At 43.7% G+C, this 24267-nt stretch overlaps 2 protein-coding genes and 2 long non-coding RNA genes across 7 annotated transcripts in view; 3 read left to right on the top strand and 1 right to left on the bottom strand.

Annotated features, from left to right (window-relative positions):
- Nucleotides 1-10617, top strand: part of LOC106577640 (uncharacterized) — a 21156-nt gene extending 10539 nt beyond the window's left edge. For both annotated transcript variants that reach the window (XM_014155938.2, XM_045701392.1), the window contains exons 5-10: nt 3425-3777; nt 5528-5593; nt 7059-7142; nt 7504-7931; nt 8171-8374; nt 9076-10617. In XM_014155938.2, coding sequence (XP_014011413.1) covers nt 3425-3777; nt 5528-5593; nt 7059-7142; nt 7504-7931; nt 8171-8374; nt 9076-9187 — 1247 coding nt within the window. In that variant the 3' untranslated portion in view covers nt 9188-10617. The remainder of the gene's footprint in view (nt 1-3424; nt 3778-5527; nt 5594-7058; nt 7143-7503; nt 7932-8170; nt 8375-9075) is intronic.
- LOC106577641 (placenta-specific gene 8 protein) lies at nt 9677-19821 on the bottom strand. Of its 3 annotated transcripts, none has more exons than XM_014155939.2 (4): nt 19761-19821; nt 13380-13481; nt 11952-12103; nt 9677-11086 (listed from the first exon to the last, which is right to left on the bottom strand). In XM_014155939.2, the coding sequence occupies exons 1-4, from the start codon at nt 19804-19806 to the stop codon at nt 10946-10948; spliced, it is 441 nt and encodes a 146-aa protein (XP_014011414.1). In that variant the 5' UTR covers nt 19807-19821; the 3' UTR covers nt 9677-10945. The 3 variants fall into 3 exon arrangements, with proteins under 3 accessions (XP_014011414.1, XP_014011415.1, XP_014011416.1); XM_014155940.1 differs by having other exon boundaries at nt 19750-19777; XM_014155941.2 differs by lacking the exon at nt 19761-19821 and adding an exon at nt 15864-16152.
- On the top strand, nt 13604-17147 carry LOC123728737 (uncharacterized). Its single transcript, XR_006760484.1, has 2 exons — nt 13604-14202; nt 16731-17147. It is a non-coding gene; the product is annotated as an uncharacterized lncRNA (long non-coding RNA).
- Nucleotides 19422-24267, top strand: LOC106577642 (uncharacterized). The gene is made up of 3 exons (XR_001322177.2): nt 19422-19689; nt 22486-22690; nt 23118-24267. It is a non-coding gene; the product is annotated as an uncharacterized lncRNA (long non-coding RNA).

The following is a 24267-nucleotide window of genomic DNA, read 5'->3' as shown; positions in this document are numbered from 1 at the left end:
AGTCAGGAGTCGCCAGAGCTGCCCGCCAGTCAGGAGTCGCCAGAGCTGCCCGCCAGTCAGGAGCCGCCAGAGCGGCCCGACTGCCCGGAGCCGCCAGAGCGGCCCGACTGCCCGGAGCCGCCAGAGCGGCCCGACTGCCCGGAGCCGCCAGAGCGGCCCGACTGCCCGGAGCCGCCAGAGCGGCCCTCCTGTCCTCCGGCCCAGCCCGAGTGGCCCTCCTGTCCTCCGGCCCAGCCCGAGTGGCCCTCCTGTCCTCCGGCCCAGCCCGAGTGGCCCGCCTGTCCTCCGGCCCAGCCCGAGTGGCCCGCCTGTCCTCCGGCCCAGCCCGAGTGGCCCGCCTGTCCTCCGGCCCAGCCCGAGTGGCCCGCCTGTCCTCCGGCCCAGCCCGAGTGGCCCGCCTGTCCTCCGGCCCAGCCAGAGTGGTCCGTCTGCCAGGGTCAGCCCGAGTGGCCCGTCTGCCCGGCGCAGCTATCGGCGCCACCGAAGTGGGCGACGCCGAAGGTGGAGCGAGGTCCACGTCCTGCACCTGAGCCACCTCCAGGATGGGTTGGGGAGGGAGGGTGTAGCACAGTGCCGTCGTTGACGGCAGCCACCCTCCCTTCCCTCCCTTATTGTTTAGGGGTTATTGTTTATTGGTTTTGTTGGGGTATTGGGGAATTTTTTGTGTTTTCTTTTTTAAGGTGCATTCCGGGGTCTGCACCTTGAGGGAGGGTACTGTCACGTCCTGACCAGCAGAGGGAGCAATTGTATTAGTTTTGGTCAGGACGTGGCAGGGTTTTTGTGTGTGTTAAGTGTTGTGTTGGTGATTGGACTCCCAATTGAAGGCAGGTGTGTTGAGTTGCCTTTGATTAGGTGTCCTATATAGTAGTGTGTGTTTTTCTTTGGGGTTGTGGGTAGTTGTTCTTGCATTGCGTTTTGTGTGCCTGCAAGACTGTTCCAAACATAGAGAGTAATAAGGATCTCTAAGGTCAGGGCATGACAGTACCCCCCCCCCCCCCAAAGGTGTGGACTCCGGCCGCAAACCTGAACCTATAGGGGACGGTCTGGGTGGGCATCTCCTCTCGGTGGAGGCTCCGGTGTAGGACGCAGACCCCCCTCTGCTTGGGGCTCCCCCCACTTTCGTAGAACCAGACCGTGGATCTTTGCCGGAGGAACTGGACCGTAGATCGTCGCTGGAGGCTCCGGACCGCCGACTGTCGCTGGAGGCTCCGGAGTGCCGACCGTCGCTGGACTGGAGCCTCCACCGAGAGGAGATGCCCACCCGGACCCTCCCCTATAAGTCGCTGGAGGCTCCGGACCGGGGACCGTCGCTGGAGGCTCCAGACCGGGGACTGTCGCTGTAGGCTCCGGACCGGGGACCGTCGCTGCAGGCTCCAGACCAGGGGACCGTCACTGCAGGCTCCATGCCATGGATCGTCGCTGGAGGCTTCGTGCCATGGATTATTGCTGGAGGCTCCGGGCCATGGAATATCGCTGGAGGCTTCATGCCACGGATCATCGCTAAAGGCTCCTGGCCATGGATCGTCGCTGGAGGCTTCGTGCCATGGATCATCACTGGAGGCTTCGTACGTGAAGCCGGAACAGGTCTCACCGGACTGAGGAGACGTACTGGCAGCCTGATGCGTGAAGCTGCCACAGGGCTTACCAGGCTGGGGAGACACACTGGATGCCTGGTACGTGGAGCCGGAACAGGTCTCACCGGACTGGGGAGACGCACTGGAGGCCGGGTACGTGGAGCAGGCACAGGGCGTACCAGGCTGGAGAGACGCACTGAACACCGGGTGCGTGGAGCAGGCACAGGATATACTGGGCCGTGGAGGCGCACTGGAGGTCTGGAGCGTAGGGCTGGCACAACCCGTCCTGGCTGGATGCTCACTTTAGCACAGAAAGTGCGGGGCGCTGGCACAGGACGCACTGGGCTGTGAAGGCGCACTGGCGACACAGTGCGTAGAGCTGGCGCAGGATATCCTGGACCAAGGAGGCATACTGGAGACCAGGAGCGCTGAGCCGGCACAACCCGTCCTGGCTGAATGCTCACTTTAGCCCGGCAAATGCGGGGAGCCGGCAACGAGCGCACCAGGCTGTGAATGTACACTGGAGATACGGTGCCTGACTGGTCACACGCTCCCCATGGTAAGCACAGGGAGTTGGCTCAGGTCTAAACCCTGACCCCACCAATCTCCCCGTGTGCCCCCCAAAAACATTTTTTGGAGCTGCCTCTCGGGCTTCCGTCGTTGCCATGCTAATTCCTCGTATCGTCGCCGTTCCTCTCTTGCTGCCTCCATCTCCTCCCTCGCACGGCGATACTCCCCAATCCGCTTCCAGGGCCCTTTGCCGTCCAGGATCTCCCCCTATGTCCACTCATCCTGGCCACACTGCTTGGTCCGTTTTTGGTGGGATGTTCTGTAACGCTCGTCGTTAGAATCAGAAGTGGACCAAGGAAACACTCAAACAAGAATAACCAAAAGCAACAAAAACGAAAGCGAACAGTTCCGTCAGGCACAGACACTAAACAGAAAATAACATCCCACAAACACAGGTGGAAAACAGGCTGCCTAAGTATGATTCCCAATCAGAGACAACGATCGACAGCTGTCTCTGATTGGGAACCACACTTGGCCCAAAAACAAAGAAACAGACAACATAGACTTTCCCACCCGAGTCACACCCTGACCTTAGAGATCCTTATTATTCTCTATATTTGGTTAGGTCAGGGTGTGACCTTCAACCACATAAAATATGAATCCAAGCTGAAATCTTATCACAAACATGTTGGGCCGTTTTCACAGCTATTTCCTTACAACCAGTCTAACTGATTTCATTTGGACATTTTGCACAGAAAATCTTTCTTATTTCTTTGTTTTTCTGTTATTGCACTATCTCTTATATTCTTTGGGGAGAACCCTGATGTCTGTGTGGGAGTGTGCGACGAATGCATCTGCGCTAAGGTGTAGAGAATCAGAGCAGGTGGTCAGTCCAGTTCAAGTGTTCAGCAGATGGCTTGTAGCAGAGATGAGCCTGTTGGTATCAGACCTCATTAGGGGTGTGCCGAGTAGTCGGACAAAACGAGTATCATAACGGATATGTGCAATTTTCTGGATACATTTATGATCAGAGTATTTTTTGGAATTATCCTTGAGAAAAATAAAAATTGGGTGCCAGCAAACATCTTTTCATGTCAGTCAGTCATGTGCAAGGTTCCATGTGGTTTAAATCATGGTTTCCCAAACTGACCAGAGCCTCTTGTCTTCAAAGTAGTGCACTGCTAAAGTAATAGGGTGTCATTTGAGATTTGGACATTATTGAAAGTTTAAATCAAGGTGGACAACTCCAGTCCTGAAGAGTGTGGAGGCTTTTGTTCAAAACCAGATTTGGCACATGAAACATAATAGACTACCTTTCCCTTTTCCCCCTTCTCTATCAGACACTAGAGTGGAGCTCCAGCCTACCAGTGACACCACCCTGAACCCCAGGAGCTCCCACAGCAGCCGGCTCTCCCTGGAGGACATAGCGCTGCCTGCAGGCGGGGAGGGGAAGTGCAGCGAAGGGAAAAACAGTTTGGGCACGGAATACGAGGAGAACTGGCAGGACGCCAGAGACGGCGCCAGCGAGTCGCACCCTGAGGATGATGAGGATTCGGGGTCCCTTGAGTCCATCGATGAGGAAGAGGAGGAGGAAGGGTTAATGGTGGTAAACCTCAAAGCAAGGAAAGAGAAAAGGAAAAAGAGACATGATGTGGAGGGGACTTCAACTGAGAGCCCATCAAAGTACCTACAGGTCAGGCAATGTAGAACTGATGTTTGGGGTTGTTTGTTTGCTTTGTTTGCTTTGTTTGCTTTATTGGGAGACAGGTGGATGGTACATATTTGTGGAGGATGGGGTGAGAGTTACACAAGTTATTCCCATTCAATGTTATTCAATGAGTCCCTTGTAAAAGTACTTAAAAACTTAAAAGAAAACCCACTGTTATCATTAAAACATGTTAAGGTGTAGGGGGCAGTATTTCCACGGCCGGATGAAAAACGTACCCAAATTAAACTCGTTACTACTCGGGCCCAGAAACTAGAATATGCATATTATTAGTAGATTTGGATAGAAAACACTCTGAAGTTTCTAAAACTGTTTGAATGATGTCTGCGAGTATAACAGAACTCATATGGCAGGCAAAAACCTGAGAAAAATCCAACCAGGAAGTGGGAGATCTGAGAATTGGAGTTCTTCTTTTGAATCCCTATTGAAACTACAGTGTCTGTGGGGTCACGTTGCACTTCCTAAGGCTTCCATTGGCTGTCAACAGCCTTCAGAAAGTTTTTTCATCATTCTCCTGTTACTGGGCAGAGAATAGTAACTCAGTCAATGAGTGGACTGCCTGAGGACAAAGGGCTTGGTGATGCGCGATATCGCGAGCGCGCCGTTGCTTCTTATTCTCCTGGAATGAAAACGCTATTCTCCGGTTGGAATATTATCGCATTTTTACATTAAAAATACCCTAAAGATTGATTGTAAACAACGTTTGACATGTTTCTACGAACGGTAATGGAACATTTTGACTTTTCGTGTGTCGAATTACACTCGCGCATTATGCCTTTCGATAGTGATCTGAACACACGAACAAAACGGAGGTATTTGGACATAAATATGGATTATTTCGAACAAAACAACATTTCTTGTGGAAGTAGCAGTCATGGGAGTGCATTCTGACGAAGATCAGCAAAGGTAAGAGAATATTTATAATACTAATTCTGAGTTTAGGTGACCCCAGAACTTGGCGGGTGTCTGTTTAGCTTGCTTTGATGGCGAGCTATGTACTTAGAATATTGAAAAATGTGCTTTCGCAGAAAAGCTATTTTAAAATCTGACATAGCGGTTGCATCAAGGAGTACTGTATCTATAATTCTTAAAATAATTGTTATGTATTTTGTCAACGTTTATGATGAGTATTTTTGTATTTTTGTAAATTGAAGTGCTCATTCACCGGAAGTTTTTTGGTGGGAATACATTTTCTGAACATCACGCGCCAATGTAAAATGCTGTTTTTGGATATAAATATGAACTTTATCGAACAAAACATACATATATTGTGTAACATGATGTCCTAGGAGTGTCATCTGATGAAGATCGTCAAAGGTTAGTGTTTCATTTAGCTGTATTTTGGGTTTTTGTGACATCTCCTTGCTTGGAAAATGGCTGTGTGGTTATTTTTGTCCATGTACTCTCCTAACATAATCTAATGTTTTGCTTTCACTGTGAAGCCTTTTTGAAATCGGACAATGAAAGCCTTTTTGATGTCCTCAACATTAAGGTTGTTTGAATGCCCTATTTCGTTGTTGAAGCTATTGTGTTTTTACATTTGCAATGGTTACATCCACCACTCAGGAAGTGTGGTTAAATCCACCACCCAGGAAGTGAAAAATATGTGTCAGGGCTTTGAATACTATTGTGGTTCCCCTGGCTTTAGATTCTGCAGCATTATAAGAAACTTCTGTCTTGTTTGTTGCTGTATTTTCTTTGGCTTTTGTCCCTGCAGGAATTCCATAGTTTACCCAAGAGGCTAGTGCCCTCTGAGATCACCCACTGTCTGTATGAACTAGAGGTGAGTAACAGACAGAAAGCAACTAAAACTGTGGGCTGGGTTCAAGTAGTATTGGGTTTTCTTTAAAATACTTTGAGCATTTGATAGAGCCTGTCCGGAGTGTCAGATGGGCGGGTTCTGCACATTTTGAACTATTCTGTTGATTCTATTGTGCCGGGCAAGCTCAATCAATTGCAGTTAACGTTTCTTTACGATAGCAGATACTATTTGAACTCAGGTCTGGTGTGAACAATGAAATCTGTCAAGTTCCTTCTCAGAAAATGTTCAGATCTTTTAAAGGGTCATTGCAGTCAAAAATATGTTTTTCCTGTGTTTTATATACTGTACACTGAGTATACAAAACATTAAGAACACTTGCTCTTTCCATGACATAGACTGACCAGGTGAATCCAGATGAAAGCTATGATCCCTTATCCCCTTCAATCAGTGTCAATGAAGGGGAGGAGACAGGTTAAAGAAGGATTTTTAAGCCTTGAGACAATTAAGACATCGATTGGGTGTGTGTTTCATTCAGAGGGTGAATATTTAAGTTCTTTTGAACGGGGTATGGTAGTAGATGCCAGGCACACCACTTTAAGTATGTCAAGAACTGCAACTCTGTTTCCCATGTGTATCAGGAATGGTCCACCACTCAAAGGACATCCAGCCAACTTGACACAACTGTGGGAAGCATTGGAGACAACATGGGCCAGCCTCCCTGTGGAACGCTTTCGACACCTTGTAGAGTCCATGAGGCTGAATTGAGGCTGTTCTGAGGGCAAAAGGGGGTGCAACTCAATATTAGCAATGTGGTCCTGATGTTTTGTACATTCAGAATATATTTTCACACTATGAAGTTGGAATAATATTGTAAAAATGTGAAAATTATGATAATGCCCTTTTAGTCTTAGAGCTGTTTGAAAAGACTGAAATTTCAGCTTGTTTGCATAGGTGGGGTTTGTGGACCGGCTGGCGACATCGCCAGACAATATAAGTTAATAGACCAATAAAGAGTTCGCCCTCCTCTCAGACAATAATAGTTCGTTTTCAGGTTACATATCCCACCCATTAGGCTTCTCCAATTAGGTCCCTCACTCAGACCACTCCCAGACAGTCCTATCTTGAGAAATAGCTTTTTGATAAGAATCTATTTTTGTTTCCTTTTGACCATTTTTATTAAACAAACAATCAAAGTAAGGTACTTAATTCTTACCCAGAAAATCTTTGATATTGACATGAAAACGGCTGCAGTGAACCTTTAACCTCAACAGATGTGTGTGTTCGCTACTAACTCCTCTGTCAGCTCGTAGTGCTGGCATCTTGCCAGGTCTTTCCCGGGATGCAAATAAGTGAATTTTCGAAACCGTAACCACACCCAGTCCTTTGTACAGAGCTAGAACACATTAGGCTGTCTATGCTGAGAGTTACTATTAATATTGTGAGTTAATAATATGGGAGTTAACATCCTTCCCTCCCTTTCTCATAGGAGGAGTGCAGGGGAGTGGAGAGAGAGAGCGACAGTGTCAAATGGAAGATGGAGCTAATTCATCGCAGTGTGGTCACAGTCCAGGTGAAAGGAGGTGGAAAGAGAGAGAGAGAGAGAGAGAGAGAGAGAGAGAGAGAGAGAGAGAGAGAGAGAGAGAGAGAGAGAGAGAGAGAGAGAGAGAGAGAGAGAGAGAGAGAGAGAGAGAGAGAGAGAGAGAGAGAGAGAGAGACCATGGCAAATGTGAAGAGGGATAAGATGTTTTAGTGTTGATAGCTTTCTCATGACTGCGGAATAAATATGTTGCTAAATATGCTAAGCTGGAGACAAATTCCAAATAGATAGAGTATACTGTATGGAATGGAATGCTCCTTTAACAGAAGTTTTTCTGCTGTAGTTAAATGAATTCATTCTATACTAGATTTTCAGGGTTGTACGTTTTGTTCAGGAAACACTGCGGACTCTTCTGAAACGCCTGGTGGAGGCTCAGAGCAACGAAGCCCTGGACCCAACCCCAATACCGACCACCCACCACCTCCTCTCCACCAGCCACCACCGCCCCCCTCACGCTCCCTCTCACTCCCTCTTCCACTCCGCCAACCCTCTCCTGCCGGCAGACGCCCCCACCAAGATCCTTTCCACCTCCCAGGTGAACCAGGTGCCCTCCAACCTGTCCCAGTGTACACACCACCACTGCCTGGCTCACCGTGCCGTGGCTCGCCGCCCATCCGAGACTTGCCTGACCGAGGCCAATGCCACCCTGACCCAGGGCCACTGCTGCCCCAGGACCACCAGCCCTGGAACTGCCACCCTGACCAGCTGTGCCCAGCGGGGGAAGGAGAGGGCAGCAGCCCTCCATGCCATCACTGACCTGAGGTACTAGCAGTATAGATGCAGGCAGCCAGTCATAATAATAATAATAATAATAATAGATGTATTTTATACAGCGCTTTTCATTACATACAGAATTTCAAAGTCACAAAGACAAACAGACACAGACACACATTTACATTTCCTTTCACCATATTCAGCAAACCAAAAAAAACACCAGTTTCGTGAAAAAGATTGATTTACAGTATGTGGCCTTCTCCCCCCTAACCTCTAACCCCCTATAGGATAGACGTAGAGCACCTGCGCGTGGCCTATGAGGAGGGGCGCCAGGAGCACCGGGAGACCCTGGGGGTGCTGAGGGCCTTCCAGAAGGACATGGGTACTCTGGTGTCCCACTGGCAGAGAGACAGACTGGACAGACAGAAGCAGAGTGACGTCAGCACACAGCTGGAGGCTATCAGACAGCAATCCAACAATGTAACTGAGATGTGAGTGGGGGGGAGGGACAGAGAGAAAGAAAGGGAGGCATACCTTGTGAGAAAGAGAGTGGAGGAGCGAGAGAAGATCTGGACAGTTGGAAATGTGTTAGAGGTGGGGATTGAACGGGGGGGGCGTAAAAAGAGGAGAGTGAGACAACAAATGAGAGCAAAGGGAAGGAAAGCGAGGGAACGGTATGGTAAAAAGGGGTCACCTGAGGCCTCCAGGGAGAGGCTTCGGAGGAAGAAAGGGAAGTCAGCAGACATTTTGAGACGAGTCTGTTCTTATTTGCCCCTTTCGATTATTATCATCATCTCTGAACCATCGCAGAGGACTGGTTGCTAAAAGAAAACAACCACATTTCCTCAAGTCTTATCAGTATTGTATTAGTGTTTCTTTATGCAACCAAATGAAATGGTGATCGCTGAATATGATGCTGAAAACAAAAGGCTTGTTTGATGAAAAATTAGGCTGAAATCAAATCACATTTATTTGTCACAATCACAGTTTATAGCATGTATAAAAGGTGCAGTGAAATGCTTACGTGTTAGCGCCCTCAACAAAGAAGTACATTAATCAATTATCAATAATAACAATGAAGAGTCAAGTCAACAATAACAAGTAATAGTAGGAGTAATAGCAAGTAGCAGAAGTGGGCTCTGGGGTGAGGTGTGTTATTAAGAGCGTGTGTGTGTGTGTGTGTGTGTGTCAGGACTCGGCAGGCAGTCGCTGTGTTCGGTAAAGTGGGGCTTCAATTGGAGGGGCTGGGAGCAGTAGGAACTCTGGTCCGCTCTGCCTCTACCAAGCTGACACCCAACAGGTAGGAGTGTCTGTGTGTGTTACCTATTGGTACGACTGTTGCATGCACCATTTTCTGTGATCTGATACTAAATGCTGGTGTGTGTAGCTCTCTGCTGTGCCAGTGCTGCACTTCCAAGACAATGGATGGAGAGAGCAAAGAAGAATGAGAGCAAACATATAGTATTGCCTTGATTGAAATAAAACGTTTATCTGGAAATCTTATCTTCTTTCTTTTTTTTCCCCTTTTCTTTCTACATTCTCACAGAGTTCAACTTAACTGCACATTCACTTATGTTAATCTTTAACTTTTTCAAAAAGGGAAACAGGTAAGTCATTCACTATATGCTGCTTTATGATACAGTACACATAGGCCTCTTTGGAGTCCAGTCACAGATAAATGTCATAAATGTACTGAACATCTTGTGGGACACTGTTGACGGTAACACACACATGCACACCCACACGCACGCACACACACAAAAGGCTCACCAGTACTAATTTGAACAACTTTGTAAAGGTAAGACGTGTAAATACTTTATTTAAAAACACTTATTGAACAAGCAGGTGAAATCAAGGACAAAGCAACGGAGAAAACAGTGTTCCGCTGTAGCTCAGTTGGTAGAGGATTGCGCTACCAGGATAATGGGTTTGATTCCCGGGACCACTGGTACGTTATATTTATGCACGCATGTCTGCTAAATGGCATATATTATCATTTATATATAATATTCCATTTGAAATGTTGTTGCCGTTTGAATCATGGTTCAAGCATTTTACATTTACAGTACATTTTAGTCATTTAACACTTATCTAGAGCACTCATCTTTAGGTAGCTAGGTAAGACAACCAAATAAGACAACCAAACTTTTTCTCAGTAGAGTAACTATCAGCAAAGTCAGGGCTAGTAATAAAAGACAAGTGAAAGTGTGCAAGAAAAGCAAGTAGCCTACATATTAAACTGTAAAAGAAATGTTTAAAGGTCCAATGCAGCCATTTTTATTTCAACATCAAATCATTTCTGGGTAACAATTAAGTACCTTAACGTGATTGTTTTCAATTAAAATTGTAAAAATATACAAAAATAGCTTCTTAGCAAAGAGCAATTTCTCAGGCAATGATTTTGTTAGGACTGTCTGGGTGTGGTTTAAGTGAGGAGGGGAAAACTGACAATTTGCTGTTATTGGCAGAAAGGTTTGGAACTCTCTTTCTTATTGGTCTATTAACTCATTTACAGCCTGGTGATGTCACCATGGAAGGCCAAAACTCCCTCCTACCAAAACAGGGGGACATTTCAGGTGGTCTTTTTACACAGCTCTTACACTAAAAGGGCATTATCATAATTTTCACAATTTCACAGTATTATTCCAAGCTCATAGTGTGGAAATATATATAAAACACAGCCAAATCACGTTTTTGACTGCACTGGACCTTTAAAGCCTGAGATTAACATTCAATGGTTACTATGAGATGAGTAAATGGTATAAAATGTCTCTCCTACAGACACATCTGAAGTATGCAGTACATTCAACATATGTTTGCTATAGACTGGAATGGTATTCTATCTCGATATGGCCCTCTTTCTTGGCCATAACTATTTGGCTATGCTAGAAATTATGAAATTGTGTAATTTTTCAACCACAAACCCAAACTGTTAGCCCTATCCTTAACCTTTACACAATATAAGGAGCAAAAAGTTAGTAAAGCACTTGCTCAGCAGTTCTTGCTCAGCAGTTAAGACCCTTCTAGAATGGCCATCTAGGCCCTACCCTTATTTTGGGGTCCTAAGCCATGCGAACCTGTTGGGTGACCACGTGAACCTGTTGGGGGCATGATGTGGTCTGCGTCTTAACCTCACGAGCCATCTGGCACCAGGTACAGACGTAGCAGCAACACACCAATGCGGCGTCTCCACACGTCGAACCCTGAGAGGGGGAAGAGGGAAGGAGCGATGGATAGAAAATTAAAGCAGAGGACAAGAACATGTCAACAGGACAGAGTTAAAAGGGGATGAGGACAGAGGTGGAGAGAAGAATAGGGGGTGTAGCACAAGTTCAGGGAAGAAAGAGAGAGAAAAGGTTGAGTTTAATTCCATATTCAGTTTTATATTTAAAGGCTAATCAAGGCAATAACAACACTAAGAACAACAGCTTCCCTGTGGCTCAGTTGGTTGCGCATGGTGTGTGCAACACCAGGGTTGTGGGTTTGATTCCCATGGGGGGCCAGTACAACAAAAAAAATACAACAAAAAATATATATTTTTAAATGAAATGTATGCATTCACTACTGTAAGTCGCTCTGGATAAGAGCGTCTGCTAAATGACTAAAATTGTAAAATGTAAACTCCATTGAGGGGTGGGTTTAAAAGCCCATGATCTATAACAGACTGACAACTGTATAATGTATACCGGATGTGTTTAAGTGCTATCTATCCAGATGTCATGTACATCAAATAACTGTATTTCGCTATGTAAGTGTGTAAAGAAAATAAAACCATGTGTGTAGAATGTAAATGCAACAAAAAAGAAAAAGCTGTAAAAACAAATATCTTTTTGTCCTCCAAAGAGGGTGGGGGGTTGGAGGATGGGGAAAAAAAGTGCGCCAACAATATTTTTTCACACCTCAAACATCTGGTAGTTTCCAAAACCATATCCCCTCAGAAGGGAAAGTAAGAGACGCTGTGGATAGCAACGGATGTGGGTGCTGTGGATACCACCGCCCACATACCCCCTCCCTTCTTCCACTGTCACCTCCCCCATCGGCACCCCCACCCTCTCGCAGGGCTCCTACCTGGATGCCGTAGCGTTCTCTCATGGAGGAGCGCATGCAGCAGGAGACAGCCAGAAAGGCACATGGGTCCAGGAGGGGCATGCAGAGACACCAGCCGAAGTGGGAGGCCGTCTGACACTGCAAACAGGGGAAGCACCACAAGGCACAGCAACCTGGGAGACACACACACAATTGAAAGTCAACATAGTATGTAACACTTGATAGTTCATATACAACAGATTAGAATGTCATGAAACAATGTTTGATCATAGAGTGAAAATAGGGGTAAAACTATAAACAAATGTATGTAAATGAACTCATTTTCAACACATATTTCTCTTCTCTCCCGATCTTTCTTCCTTCTCTCCATTGATCATTTCTCCTAACTTCCTCCCTCTGCCCCTCTCCTTCTGTCTCTAGAGAGCTCTCAACAACCACAGATCAACTCTTTATTTTTAGGGAAACCGACTAATAAGTATACGATAATGGATGGGCAGGGATGGCATCAAAATAATTCAGCTTTCTCTCCTGTTCACTGTGGATGTTGGCGTAAAATGTCCTAATGAAACCAACTAGGTCTTCCCTGTGGCTCAGTTGGTAGAGCATGATGTGTGCAACGCCAGGGTTGTGGGTTTGATTCCCATGGGGGGCCAGTACAAAAAAAAAAGCATGGTATGAAATGTATGTATTCACTACTGTAAGTCGCTCTGGATAAGAGCGTCTGCTAAAATGTAACTCTGTCCCTCCCTGTACCGCTTAAGGATCTGATTTCACCAGTTTATTGACATTCCATTAACACAGCCCCCACTCTGTTACTGGAATGTGACGTCACACATTTGGTTCGAGCTTTCTGTTTTTCATTATCCAGTGAGGTCGTTTCTCCTAGACCCTCCCATCCCCTAAAATTCAGTGTGACATATTTCCTGTAAATGTAAGATTTGCAAAGTATGAGATGAGCTATAAAACTGCATCCCCCCACATGGCAACAAGTATAGATTTGCAGGAAATGTAGCTTTAAAACTGCAACATTTTCTCTTAGCCTCAGGACAATACGTGTAGAATAGCATTATAAAACTGCATATGTTTCTCTCTGCACAATGGCAAAATGTGTTTCAAATGCAGGAAGTTAGCTGATTCCCCTGGGAAGGTCGGGTCCCTGGGGCTGGGGGGTATCAGGGTATATGTCTGGTTCTTGGTACAGTATTCTCTCAGGAAATCAGAGATTTTATGTTAAAGTATATGAAGTGCAAGACGCTTCGAACTAGTCTCTAGTCACGACAGACTGATTTTAATTTAAATATATAATGAATATATACTCTGAAAGAAGAGCCCGAGGAAGAAAAAAAGTAACTAAAAAAATATATACATTACAAAATAAAAACATAAATCTAGATTTGGTTCTGGGTTTTGAGATGAGCATATTAGGTAAGCGACTCTATGATGACTTACAGGTGCCCATGTCAGAGCAGCAGTCACACAGTCCTGTGCTCCAATCCCCGGACCTCTGGGTGGTTGTTACAGTGGTGATCTGCTGCTGGTGGACAGCCATGGCTACACCACACCCAATGAGAAAGAAGGAGGTAGGGAGAAAGGGAAGGTGGGAGGAAGAGAAGGGATAAAGAAAGGAAGGAATGGAGGGAGGGAGGGAGGGAGGGAAGAAAGAAATGGGGAGGAAGAGAAGGAATTACATTTAGTGGGGAGAGAGATGCACCGGTCTGATAAGAGGTTTTAAATCCATGAAAGGAAGTAGTTACACTGAACACAAATATAAACGCAACATGCAACAATTTCTATGATTTTACTGAGTTACAGTTCAAATAAGGAAATCAGTCAATTGAAATAAATGAATTAGGCCCTAATCTATGGATTTCACATGACTGAGAATACAGATTTGAAAAAGGTAAGGGCGTGGATAAAAAAAAACAGTCAGTATCTGGTGTGACCACTAGTTGCCTCATGGAACAAGACACATCTCCTTCGCATAGAGTTGATCAGGCCTGTGGAATGTTGCCCCACTTCTCTTCAGAGGCTGTGCAAAGTTACTGGATATTAGCGGGAACGAACACGCTGTCGTACACATCGATACTTGTGTTATGCCTGCCCATACCATAAATCCACCCCCACCCTGGGGCACTCTGTTCACAACGTTGACATCAGCAAACCGCTCGCCCACATGTCGCCATGCACGCAGTCTGCCATCAGCCTGGCACAGTTGAAACCGACGTTCATCCATGAAGAGCACACTTCACCAGCATGGCAATGGAAATTGAAGGTGAGCATTTGCATACTGAAGTTGGTTACAACGCCAAACTGCAGTCAGGTAAAGATCCTGGTCAGGATGAAGAGCATGCAGATGAGCTTCCCTGAAACGTTTCTTCAGTTGTGCAAACCCACATTTTCATCAGCTGTCTGGGTGGCTGGTCTCAGACAATCCCGCAGGTGAAGAAGCCGGATGTGGAGGTCCTAGGCTGCCATAGTTACACATGGTCTGCGGTTGTGAGGCTTGTTGTACGTACTGCCAAATTCTCTATAATGACGGCATATGGTAGAGAAATGAACATGAAATTATCTGGCGACAGGTCTGGTGGACATTCCTGCAGTCAGCATGCCAATTGCACGCTCCCTCAAAACTTAAGACAACTGTGGCATTGTGCTGTGTGACAAAACTGCACATTTTAGAGTGGCCTTTAATTGTCCCCAGCACAAGGTGCACCTGTGTAATGATCATGATGTTTAATCAGCTTCTTGATATGCCACACCTGTCAGGTGGATGGATTATCTTGGCAAAGGAGAAATGCTCACTAACAAGGATGTAAACAAATTTGTGCACAACATTTTAGAGAAATAAGCTTTTTTTGTGCATATGAAACATTTTGGGGATCTTTTATTTCAGTTCATGAAACATGGGACCAACACTTTACATGTTGCGTTTATATTTCTATTCAGTATAGATATGAAACATTAGCATGTTTAATGTATCTTGAACAATAATAATGTCAAATTTAAATCATGTTTATAGTAATATATCTCTTTAAAATACATGTTGTAACATTTCCAAAAATGTTTTGTTGTTGCTGCAAACAATGACCTGTGCCTGTATCAAATAATGTTGAAGATTAATATTGAATAATATCAAAGATTCACTTTGAAAATCATCATGATTGCTCTATCTGTAGGATGATGTTCTGATGTGACTGCAGTACCAACTTTTCTATGACATAAAATCATACTTTCCCTTCCTTATAGTACCACATTTTACAGCCAATACCGTTCAGTCACCTTGCTAGATACGATAACTGACCCACCACGTGCACATCAAAATTATATGAAACGATAGCCTATGCAAAATACTCATTGTTTTCTGACAGATATATTAATCGAACCTTACTTTTGATTGATTTAATTATTATAGTTTCTTGAATCTTCAGGATGCCCAGGCCACATCGGGTTACAAGACATTGTATTTGCAATAGCAAAAGGAAATAATTATATATTGACGTTTACATATACGGTATACAAAAATACACACGAAAACGAGACTATTGAAAAACAAAACAAAAACCTTATATTTCAATGATATAGTGTATCTTGTCGAATCTTCCATGCTTTTGAAATAAGATTTGCAACCACGAAGACTTATTTTCTAATTAACCATTCAAGTTTCTCTTCATCACTAATTCAGAGTAGTTCTGGTTTCTTATTAGTGGGAAAAGTATAAACACACCTCATTCGATTAAATCAAATAGCCAAATAAGTCATGTTAGTATAACATACAAGATCCATCATCGTAATGAACGTCTACAATAAAATATTGACTAGACTGAAACCAAAAGAAGAGACTGCGGTTAAAACAATGTGCTGTTAGTTGAAGATGGTATATGTTTTTAGCGATTGGCAACTAGCTTTACAGATACATGTCATTTGTAATCTTACCTTTCTATTCGTCTTAACTATAAAGCCTGAGAAGAGTGAAGTTGCAACACAGAGATCAACGTTTGTACTGTTTTGGTATGTGGCGGCAGCAGCATAAAACACCTACAATGGAAGTTGGCCCCGGTGGAGTTTCGTTTTACAGAAATTGAGGTGTTGGCAATGGAGGTCTACCATACTTTAGCGAGAAACCTCGTGGAGTACAGTTAGTGTGGGTTCAGTGAAATTCTGATGAATATCAGGATGAAATATTTCTTTATTACTGTGCTTTCTACAAGTAGGTACACTCTATTAATCGGACATACTCATTACAGAGTATGGGATTGATTGAAGCTCAATTTTAAATTCAAATCTCCCTACAATCATATCTTTCTTTAAAAATCTGAAACCATGGACAGCCACATCATATTTAGCTTACGTTGATTGGGCTAAATTGTTTTCCGTATCTTTTAGTTGTCACTGTATTAGACTAAGCAGAGGTGATTTGATGATGCTGAAATGGTGCTGGAATAGTGGATGCAGCTCCTGTTTTCTTTCTGACTTGTGGTAACTCTGTGGTTCTACATTAACTTACTTTACCATTCTGTACGTCATGTAACTGTTTGTTACATGCAATATGCTTTGTGGACTTCACCGGACAGATATTGCTCTCCAATTTAGTGATAAAACAAAGGTGTGGTTGAATTAATTCTGCTACTATCTTCCTATTGTCTTGGCCTTAGGCCTATATTTCATGGTCGAACGGCATATGAAAGGTTGTAGGGGGAAAAAAAACGCAATTATCACAACACATACAGTACGAGTCAAAAGTTTGAACACACCTACTCATTCAAGGGTTTTTCTTCATTTGTTCTATTTTCTACATTGTAGAACAAAGAGTGGAGACATCAAAACTATGAAATAATACATAACCACCGGACCCAACCTCCCACTGATCCGCCTTCGGCCCGCCGACTGACACCACCCCGACAACCCCCGGACGCAGCCCCTTGTGCGACGACGCACGAGAGACCGCGAGATGGGCCGCACAACGAACTTCCAACGGTTCCCGAGAAGAGGGCGACAGAGCGACTGCTCCCCCAGCCGCGGCTCGAGCCCAGCCCATGAAAATGGACAAACTAAAGGGTGTGCAATGTAAATGCCCACTGAGTGTACATTCTGAACCTTGTCTGAGTCCAGTAGGTCACATGACCAAGGAGCTATTGAAATTAGAAAGTTAGAAACATTTATGTAAAAACGTGTGAGATGAAAATGGACTAACTAAAGGGTATGCAATGTGTAGGCCCACTGAGTGTACATTCTGAACCTTGATTGAGTCCAATAGGTCACATGACCAAGGAGCTATTGAAATTAGAAAGTTACATTTTTTTAATGTAAAAACGTGTGATGAAAATGGACAAACCAAAGGGTGTGCAATATAGAAGGGTAGTCAGTGGACATTCTGAACCTTGGTTGAAGTCAGTATTCATGACCAAGGAGCTATTGGAATTCGAATGTAAAAAAAGTTTGTACTTTATTTACGCTCCCTAACTAATTCAACTAGGAATACAAAATGCTGCTCACTTTCCCACATTTATTTGCTTTGGAAAGCTAGGTAATGTCCTAATTGTCAAAATAAGACCTGTGCAATGTTGTGCTCAATTTTTCAAACATCATGACACTTATTTGGAGTCTGTGGCTCAAGTGGTTTGAAAGCTATTGAGATTTGAAAGCGCGAATATCCATCAAATATCCAACATGAAACTGACTTTACCTCGGTTCTAATGGGCTTGAGCAACATGCTGCAAGTCATAAGAAGTATATGAGAACAAACCTATAGGCTACTGTAGATAACTAGTTATATGGTGGTATTAAAGCTGGTATATATTGAGGCTAGCTAGCTAACACCAGTCTGCCGAAAGCTAGCTAGCTAGCTAACAAACAGGCAAAGAAAGGGAGCTTGTTAAATTTGTTTATGGCAGAAGGTTTGTTACACAAATAACTTCAGCCAATAGCTAGTTAGAGCCAGTCAACAACAGCTGACCTCGACACAAAAGCTAACTCACTCCAAATGCCAGTGCTACATTTTCCCACAAAACATAAAGGAAAAGGAATGGGGGATACCTACTGTTGAAGTTGGAAGTTTACATACACTTAGTTTGGAGTCATTAAAACTCGTTTTTCAACCACTCCACAAATTTCTTGTTAACAAACTATAGTTTTGGCAAGTCCAACAATTGTTTACAGACAGATTATTTCACTTATAAGTCACTGTATCACAATTCCAGTGGGTCAGAAGTTTACATACACTAAGTTGACTGTGCCTTTAAACAGCTTGGAAAATTCCAGAAAATGATGTCATGGCTTTAGAAGCTTCTGATAGGCTAATTGAAATAATTTGAGTCAATTGGAGGTGTACCTGTGGATGTATTTCAAGGCCTACCTTCAAACTCAGTGCCTCTTTACTTGACATCATGGGAAAATTAAAAGAAATCAGCCAAGACCTCAGAAAACAATGTGTAGACCTCCACAAATCTGGTTCATCCTTGGGAGCAATTTCCAAACGCCTGAAGGTACCACGTTCATCTGTACAAACAATAGTACACAAGTATAAACACCATGGGACCAAGCAGCCGTCATACTGCTCAGGAAGGAGACGCGTTCTGTCTCCTAGAGATGAATGTACTTTGGTGCAAAAAGTGCAAATCAATCCCAGAACAACTGCAAAGGACCTTGTGAAGATGCTGAAGGAAACAGATACAAAAGTATCTATATCCACAGTAAAACGAGTCCTATATCGACATAACCTGAAAGGCCGCTCAGCAAGGAAGAAGCCACTGCTCCAAAACCGCCATAAAAAAGCCAGACTACGGTTTGCAACTGCACATTGGGAAGAAGATCGTACTTTTTGGAGAAATGTCCTCTGGTCTGATGAAACAAAAATAGAACTGTTTGGCCATAATGACCATCGTTATGTTTGGAGGAAGAAGGGCGAGGCTTGCAAGCCGAAGAACATCCTCCCAACCGTGAAGCACAGGGGTGGAAGCATCATGTTGTGGGGGTGCTTTGCTGCAGGAGGGACTGGTGCACTTCACAAATTAGATGGCATCATGAGGAAAGAAAATTATGTGGATATATTGAAGCAACATCTCAAGACATCAGGCAGGAAGATAAAGCTTGGTCACAAATTGGTCTTCCATATAGACATTGACCCCAAGCATCCTTCCAAAGTTGTGGCAAAATGGCTTAAGGACAACAAAAACAAGGTCCTATATAGGATTGACCTATAAGGTCAATCCTATAGACAATTTGTGGGCAGAACTGAAAAGGCGCGTACGAGCAAGGAGGCCTACAAACCTGACTCAGTTACACCAGCTCTGTCAGGAGGAATGGACCAAAATTCACCCAATTTATTGTGGGAAGCTTGTGGAAGGCTACCCGAAGCGTTTGACCCAAGTTAAGCAATTTAAAGGCAATGCTACCAAATACTAATTGAGTGTATGTAAACTTCTGACCCACTGGGAATGTGATGAAATAAATAAAAGCTGAAATACACCTTAGCCAAATGTATTTGGCTAAGGTGTATGTAAACTTCCGACTTCAACTGTAGTCAGTTGTAGAACTGAATGCATTCAACTGAATTGTGTCTCCACATTTAACCCAACCCCTCTGAATCAGAGAGGTGCGAGGGGCTGCCTTAAATCGACATCCACGTCTTCGGTGCCTAGCTAGTTAACGTACATCAGTTCAAAACCAACACCAAACGTTGGGCAAATTGTCATTACCTTACAATGCATGCAATGGACTTTTGCAACACGAGCTAACTATCTACTACATAGTCCAAGTTACGGTAAGAGCTAGCCATATTTCAGTGGGCCAATGCATGATTGCTAGAATCAGAAAAACAAACCACTTTCGAACATCTAAAATAGATTCCAGTGCGCTCCTTCTCCTGTCTTCTTGACATTTTTATCCAAATATTATCTGATCAACAGTGCCATTTGACCGTCTTGATTGTATGTACAGCTCTGATCTGGATACTGGACAAATTACGTCAACAACTCTGCAGTGCATGGCCATTCCAATGGCACAGGGTGAGAGGAGGGGGCTAATGCACTCCCCAAACCCTGATTTTATATAAGATGTATAACTCTGCAACGCTTTAGGCCAGAAACAAGCTGTAAAAGGCACAAGAAAGACGTGGCTCTAGTATACTTGGTATATATTTGTTGAGTTTCTATGGCTGAGTTATACAACCTTCAAAAATCCGTGACCTAAAAACGTTTTCCTTTACTTTGCTTTCAATCAGTATTGAGTCATATTTTACAATGGAAGACTGTCGCAATCAATTGAGATATTCATCTTTTGAAAACTGTAAACAATTACTCTTGACTGTCCATGGTAACTTCTAAACAAACTTTAACTGATTTTAGCTATTAGAGGGCAACAGCCAGCAGACCAGGGTTTAAACCAGCAACCCTTGCTGTTTTACGAGCACATTACCTGTGCCATTAATGCCCAGACCTTTTGGCAGAGGCCAAATTAAAGGGTACAATAGCACTGCAAATGGCATCCTTGGTTGCCTTGCCGCCGTGATATTTAGGCCTAAGGCCGAGATAATAAGAAGACACAGTGGCAGAATAAATTCAACCACACCTTTGTGTCGTCACAAAACCGGAGAGCAACATCTGTCCGGTGAAGTGCACAAAGGATATTGCATGTAACAAGCAGTTACATGACCTACAGCATGGTCAAGCAAGTTAATGTTTCCTTCATTTTCGGACTACTAAACAACCATTGATTTAGAACCACGCGCAGAGAGTTACCGCAAGTCGAAAAGAAAACAGGAGCTGCCTCTACTATTCCAACACAATTTCAACTTCAGCATTTCAACATCAAATCAACTATGCTTAGTCTAATACAGTGACAACTAAAAGATACCAAAAGCAATTTAGTCCAATCCAGTAATTGTGTGTCTAAATATGATGTGGCTGTCCATGGACTGATTTATGTGTGTGTATGTGTGTCAGCAATTGATAAAACAGGACCATGTATGCAAAACAAGTGTTTCTGAGCTTATGTCAATATTGCACAGGTAAGCTAAAGGTTACAGAAACTCAGGAGTGGAGACAGGCACAATAGACCTCTATATATGAGTGACTGTGTCCAACACACCACCACCTGTTGTTATGTTGGGCACCCACTGACCAAAGAAAGATTTTTTCTAAATTAAATGTATTGCTACAAAACAAAGGTTTATTACGAAAATAGAGGCAGGCATGACATTACTACAAGAAAAAAACCTCACTCAATCAAGCATGGTGGTCTTTAAAAAAAAGAAAAGAAGCTTGCTTTCATATAATAAAAAAAAAAGCTTAAAGGTAGTGGATTGGGATTTGTGTTTTGTGTGAAGAATCCAATACTTTAACTTGTATGCGGTACAAATCACATGATTGTGGTAGCACCTATGCTAAAGGCATCAGCATACTTCGGTTTGGCTGGCGGCTTGCCAAACTCTCCTAGGCGAACCGAACGAGAGTGCTCGCATACTCCCTTAAAAGACCAGGTCGCTTGAAAAATTGAAAAAGGGGGGGAAAGCAGCAATATTACCCAGGGACAGTAGAGGGCGATGATCTGGTAATAACCATCTACGGCCAAACAAGGAAGTGACAACACACCTAAACAAAGAACAGTGAATTTCATAAAAATGTAAATTGTAAAACATTTCAAAAGTTCCTTTTTAGATAAACCTATACTAAATATATTCACATCACCGAATAATTTATTAAAACACACTGATTGCAATGAAGGTGTACAGTAGCCTCAACAGCACTTTGTAGAGTAGCACCATGGTGTAGCCGGAGGACAGCTAGCTTCCATCCTCCTCTGGGTACATTGACTTCAATACAAAACCTAGTAGGCTCGTGGTTCTCACCCCCTTCCATACTTGCAAAGTAATTATGACAACTTCCGTTGGACGTCCAACCTATCAGAGCTCTTGCAGCATGAACTGACATGTTGTCCACCCAATCAAAGGATCAGGTAGTTAATTTAGTACTGAAAGCATAAGGTACAGCTAGCTTGCACTGCAGTGAGTAAAATGTGATGAGTAGTTGACTTAAAGAGAGAGAAAGACAATAGTTTTGAACAAATTAACCTAGAAAATGCAGCTAGCTAGTTTAGCCTACTCAAACACGCTGCTCAAACAGAGGGATGCTATATTAGCTAGCTGGCTATAACAATCCAACATAACACTGGATCTCTTCCAAGTCAAGGAAAGCATTTGGTTTTACTAATTTATTGCCACCAGGGCCCGCTGGTGTTAAGTGCTAAACTGCTTACTGACAGTATACACTGTAACGTTACTGCATGATTGAAGCAGGTTTACTAACACGTTAGTTCTATTAGCTATGAAGACTATGACGTTACTTTAGCTAATATGGTGACAAGGATGTAGGCTGTGTGTGGTGGTTATGATATGGTGTGGAAGTTTTTTTTCCCCGCCTGGTCACATACAGCTGATGTATTGTGCATTGAAGTCCACAAATGAAGGGAAAAAGTGAGAGGAGGTGAGCATTTAGATGTGAAAAGGAATACAACTTGGCTGTTGTATTATCTTGATGGCAGTGTGTGATGCCCGCTACAGGTTCACAGTGGTGGATGTAGGGGCATACGGCAGAAAAGCGATGGTGGAGTGTTTTAAGAGAGTTATTTTGGGTCCAAACTGCTGTAGAAGATCCTCGATTTACACCCGCCAGCTGTCCTGCCAGGTACCACAACGCCAAATCCTCATGTTTTCCTGGGAGATGCAGCTTTCCCCCTACATGAGAACCTCATTTGCCCATATCCCGGTATGTTGATAATAGAATGTTGGAATCAATTTAACTTTTTCTGTTTCTAATTTCCCTTGTTACTGTAAACATGTATGCACCTCTATATCAAATCAAATGAAGTGAAATTGTATTAGTCGCATGCGCCGAATACAACAGGTACAATGTACAATGATGATACAACAGGTACAATGATGTACATGTAGGTAGAGTTATTAAAGTGACTGCATAGATGACAACAGAGAGTAGCAGTGGCGTTTTCGTCATGGGGGGGGGGGGCAATGCAAATAGTCTGGGTAGCCATTTGACAAGACGTTCAGGAGTCTTATGGCTTTTTATCAAGGCTTTTGGAATATGGTTACTGGTAAATGGTATGGTGTTTTTTGTTCTTGACCAAATCAGCTATATTTTATATCTGACATATATTCTTTTGTTACCTTTCATTCAGTTGTCCATCTCAATGAACCTGGGCGTACCTACAACTGCTGCCACTCTCGTTGTCGGAGAGTCATAGAGAATGCATTCGGCATCATGGCTGCAAAGATTAGGATTCTTGGTTGTCCAATCGAGTGTACCCCTGAAAAGGCTAAGAACATTGTGAAGGCATGTGTGGCCCTCCACAACAACCTGTCTTCCACAGATGAAGCTCATGAGCCAAACGCTAGATACGTGCCTTCCGCTTTTGCTGACACGTCCCTCCCTTCTGGTAACTACCAACCTGGAGAGTGGAGGAGGGTTGTGGCAGAGGACAACAATCTCCAAGAGCCAGGGAGACTCGGCTTGCAAGTGAAACAAGGAACAAGCTCAGGGACTTCTTCCTCTCCCCCCTGGACTTGCCATGACAAGGTTAGGAGAGTACAACTCAACCCAAGGCCAGGAAATACTGCAGAATAGGCCTTTGTTTGGATTGCAAACACACACACCCCTTGATGGACTCACAGTTATTTGTGTGCACTGTAAACCAAAGTACTTTGTACTAAAATGCAGAGTTTTAAATCTTGTTCATATATTGAAACCTGATTCTATGACATCTGTGCTCCCCAAGCTCTTGTTTAAGCCTGGGGTGGCATAAGTCATCACCTTTAACCCTCTACAGCTACACATATATGTTTATCATCATATGATTTCCTTTTCATCACCAAGTAATATTATAGAGTATAGAGAGAAAACCCTGCAGGGCATACCATTTACGATGTGGGAACTGGCACCTAGACCAAAATGAAAGGAAGAAAATGTATAAATCCATTTGTACTGCTTGTTATTGTTTTGACCATTGCAACTGTCAACAGGAAGAAATACCAAAATGTAGCGTGCAGAGGCGTTTATGTAAATGATTTGTGAGATATGCGTAATGAAACCGCATGGGAATGTTTTTAAGGTGTTGTTAGTAATGCATTCAGCTACAAGTGTTCGTGCCCGACAAGACTAACGTATAAAATCATATCAGGAAAGGGTAACAAAATGTGTAGGCCCAGGCCGGCGGAAATACAATCTTCGGCAAAATCATTCGCAAGGAGATTCCTGCAAAAATATTATTTGAAGATGAACATGTAATAAAAAAAAAAATGACTAAAATGTAATAATTATTAGTTTATGAT

This window comes from Salmo salar, chromosome ssa18 (genome assembly GCF_905237065.1).
Source record: "Salmo salar chromosome ssa18, Ssal_v3.1, whole genome shotgun sequence".
Classification (NCBI taxonomy): Eukaryota; Metazoa; Chordata; class Actinopteri; order Salmoniformes; family Salmonidae; genus Salmo; species Salmo salar.
The sequence above is the reverse complement of the archived record's forward strand: the minus strand, read 5'-3'. Positions and strand labels throughout refer to the sequence as shown.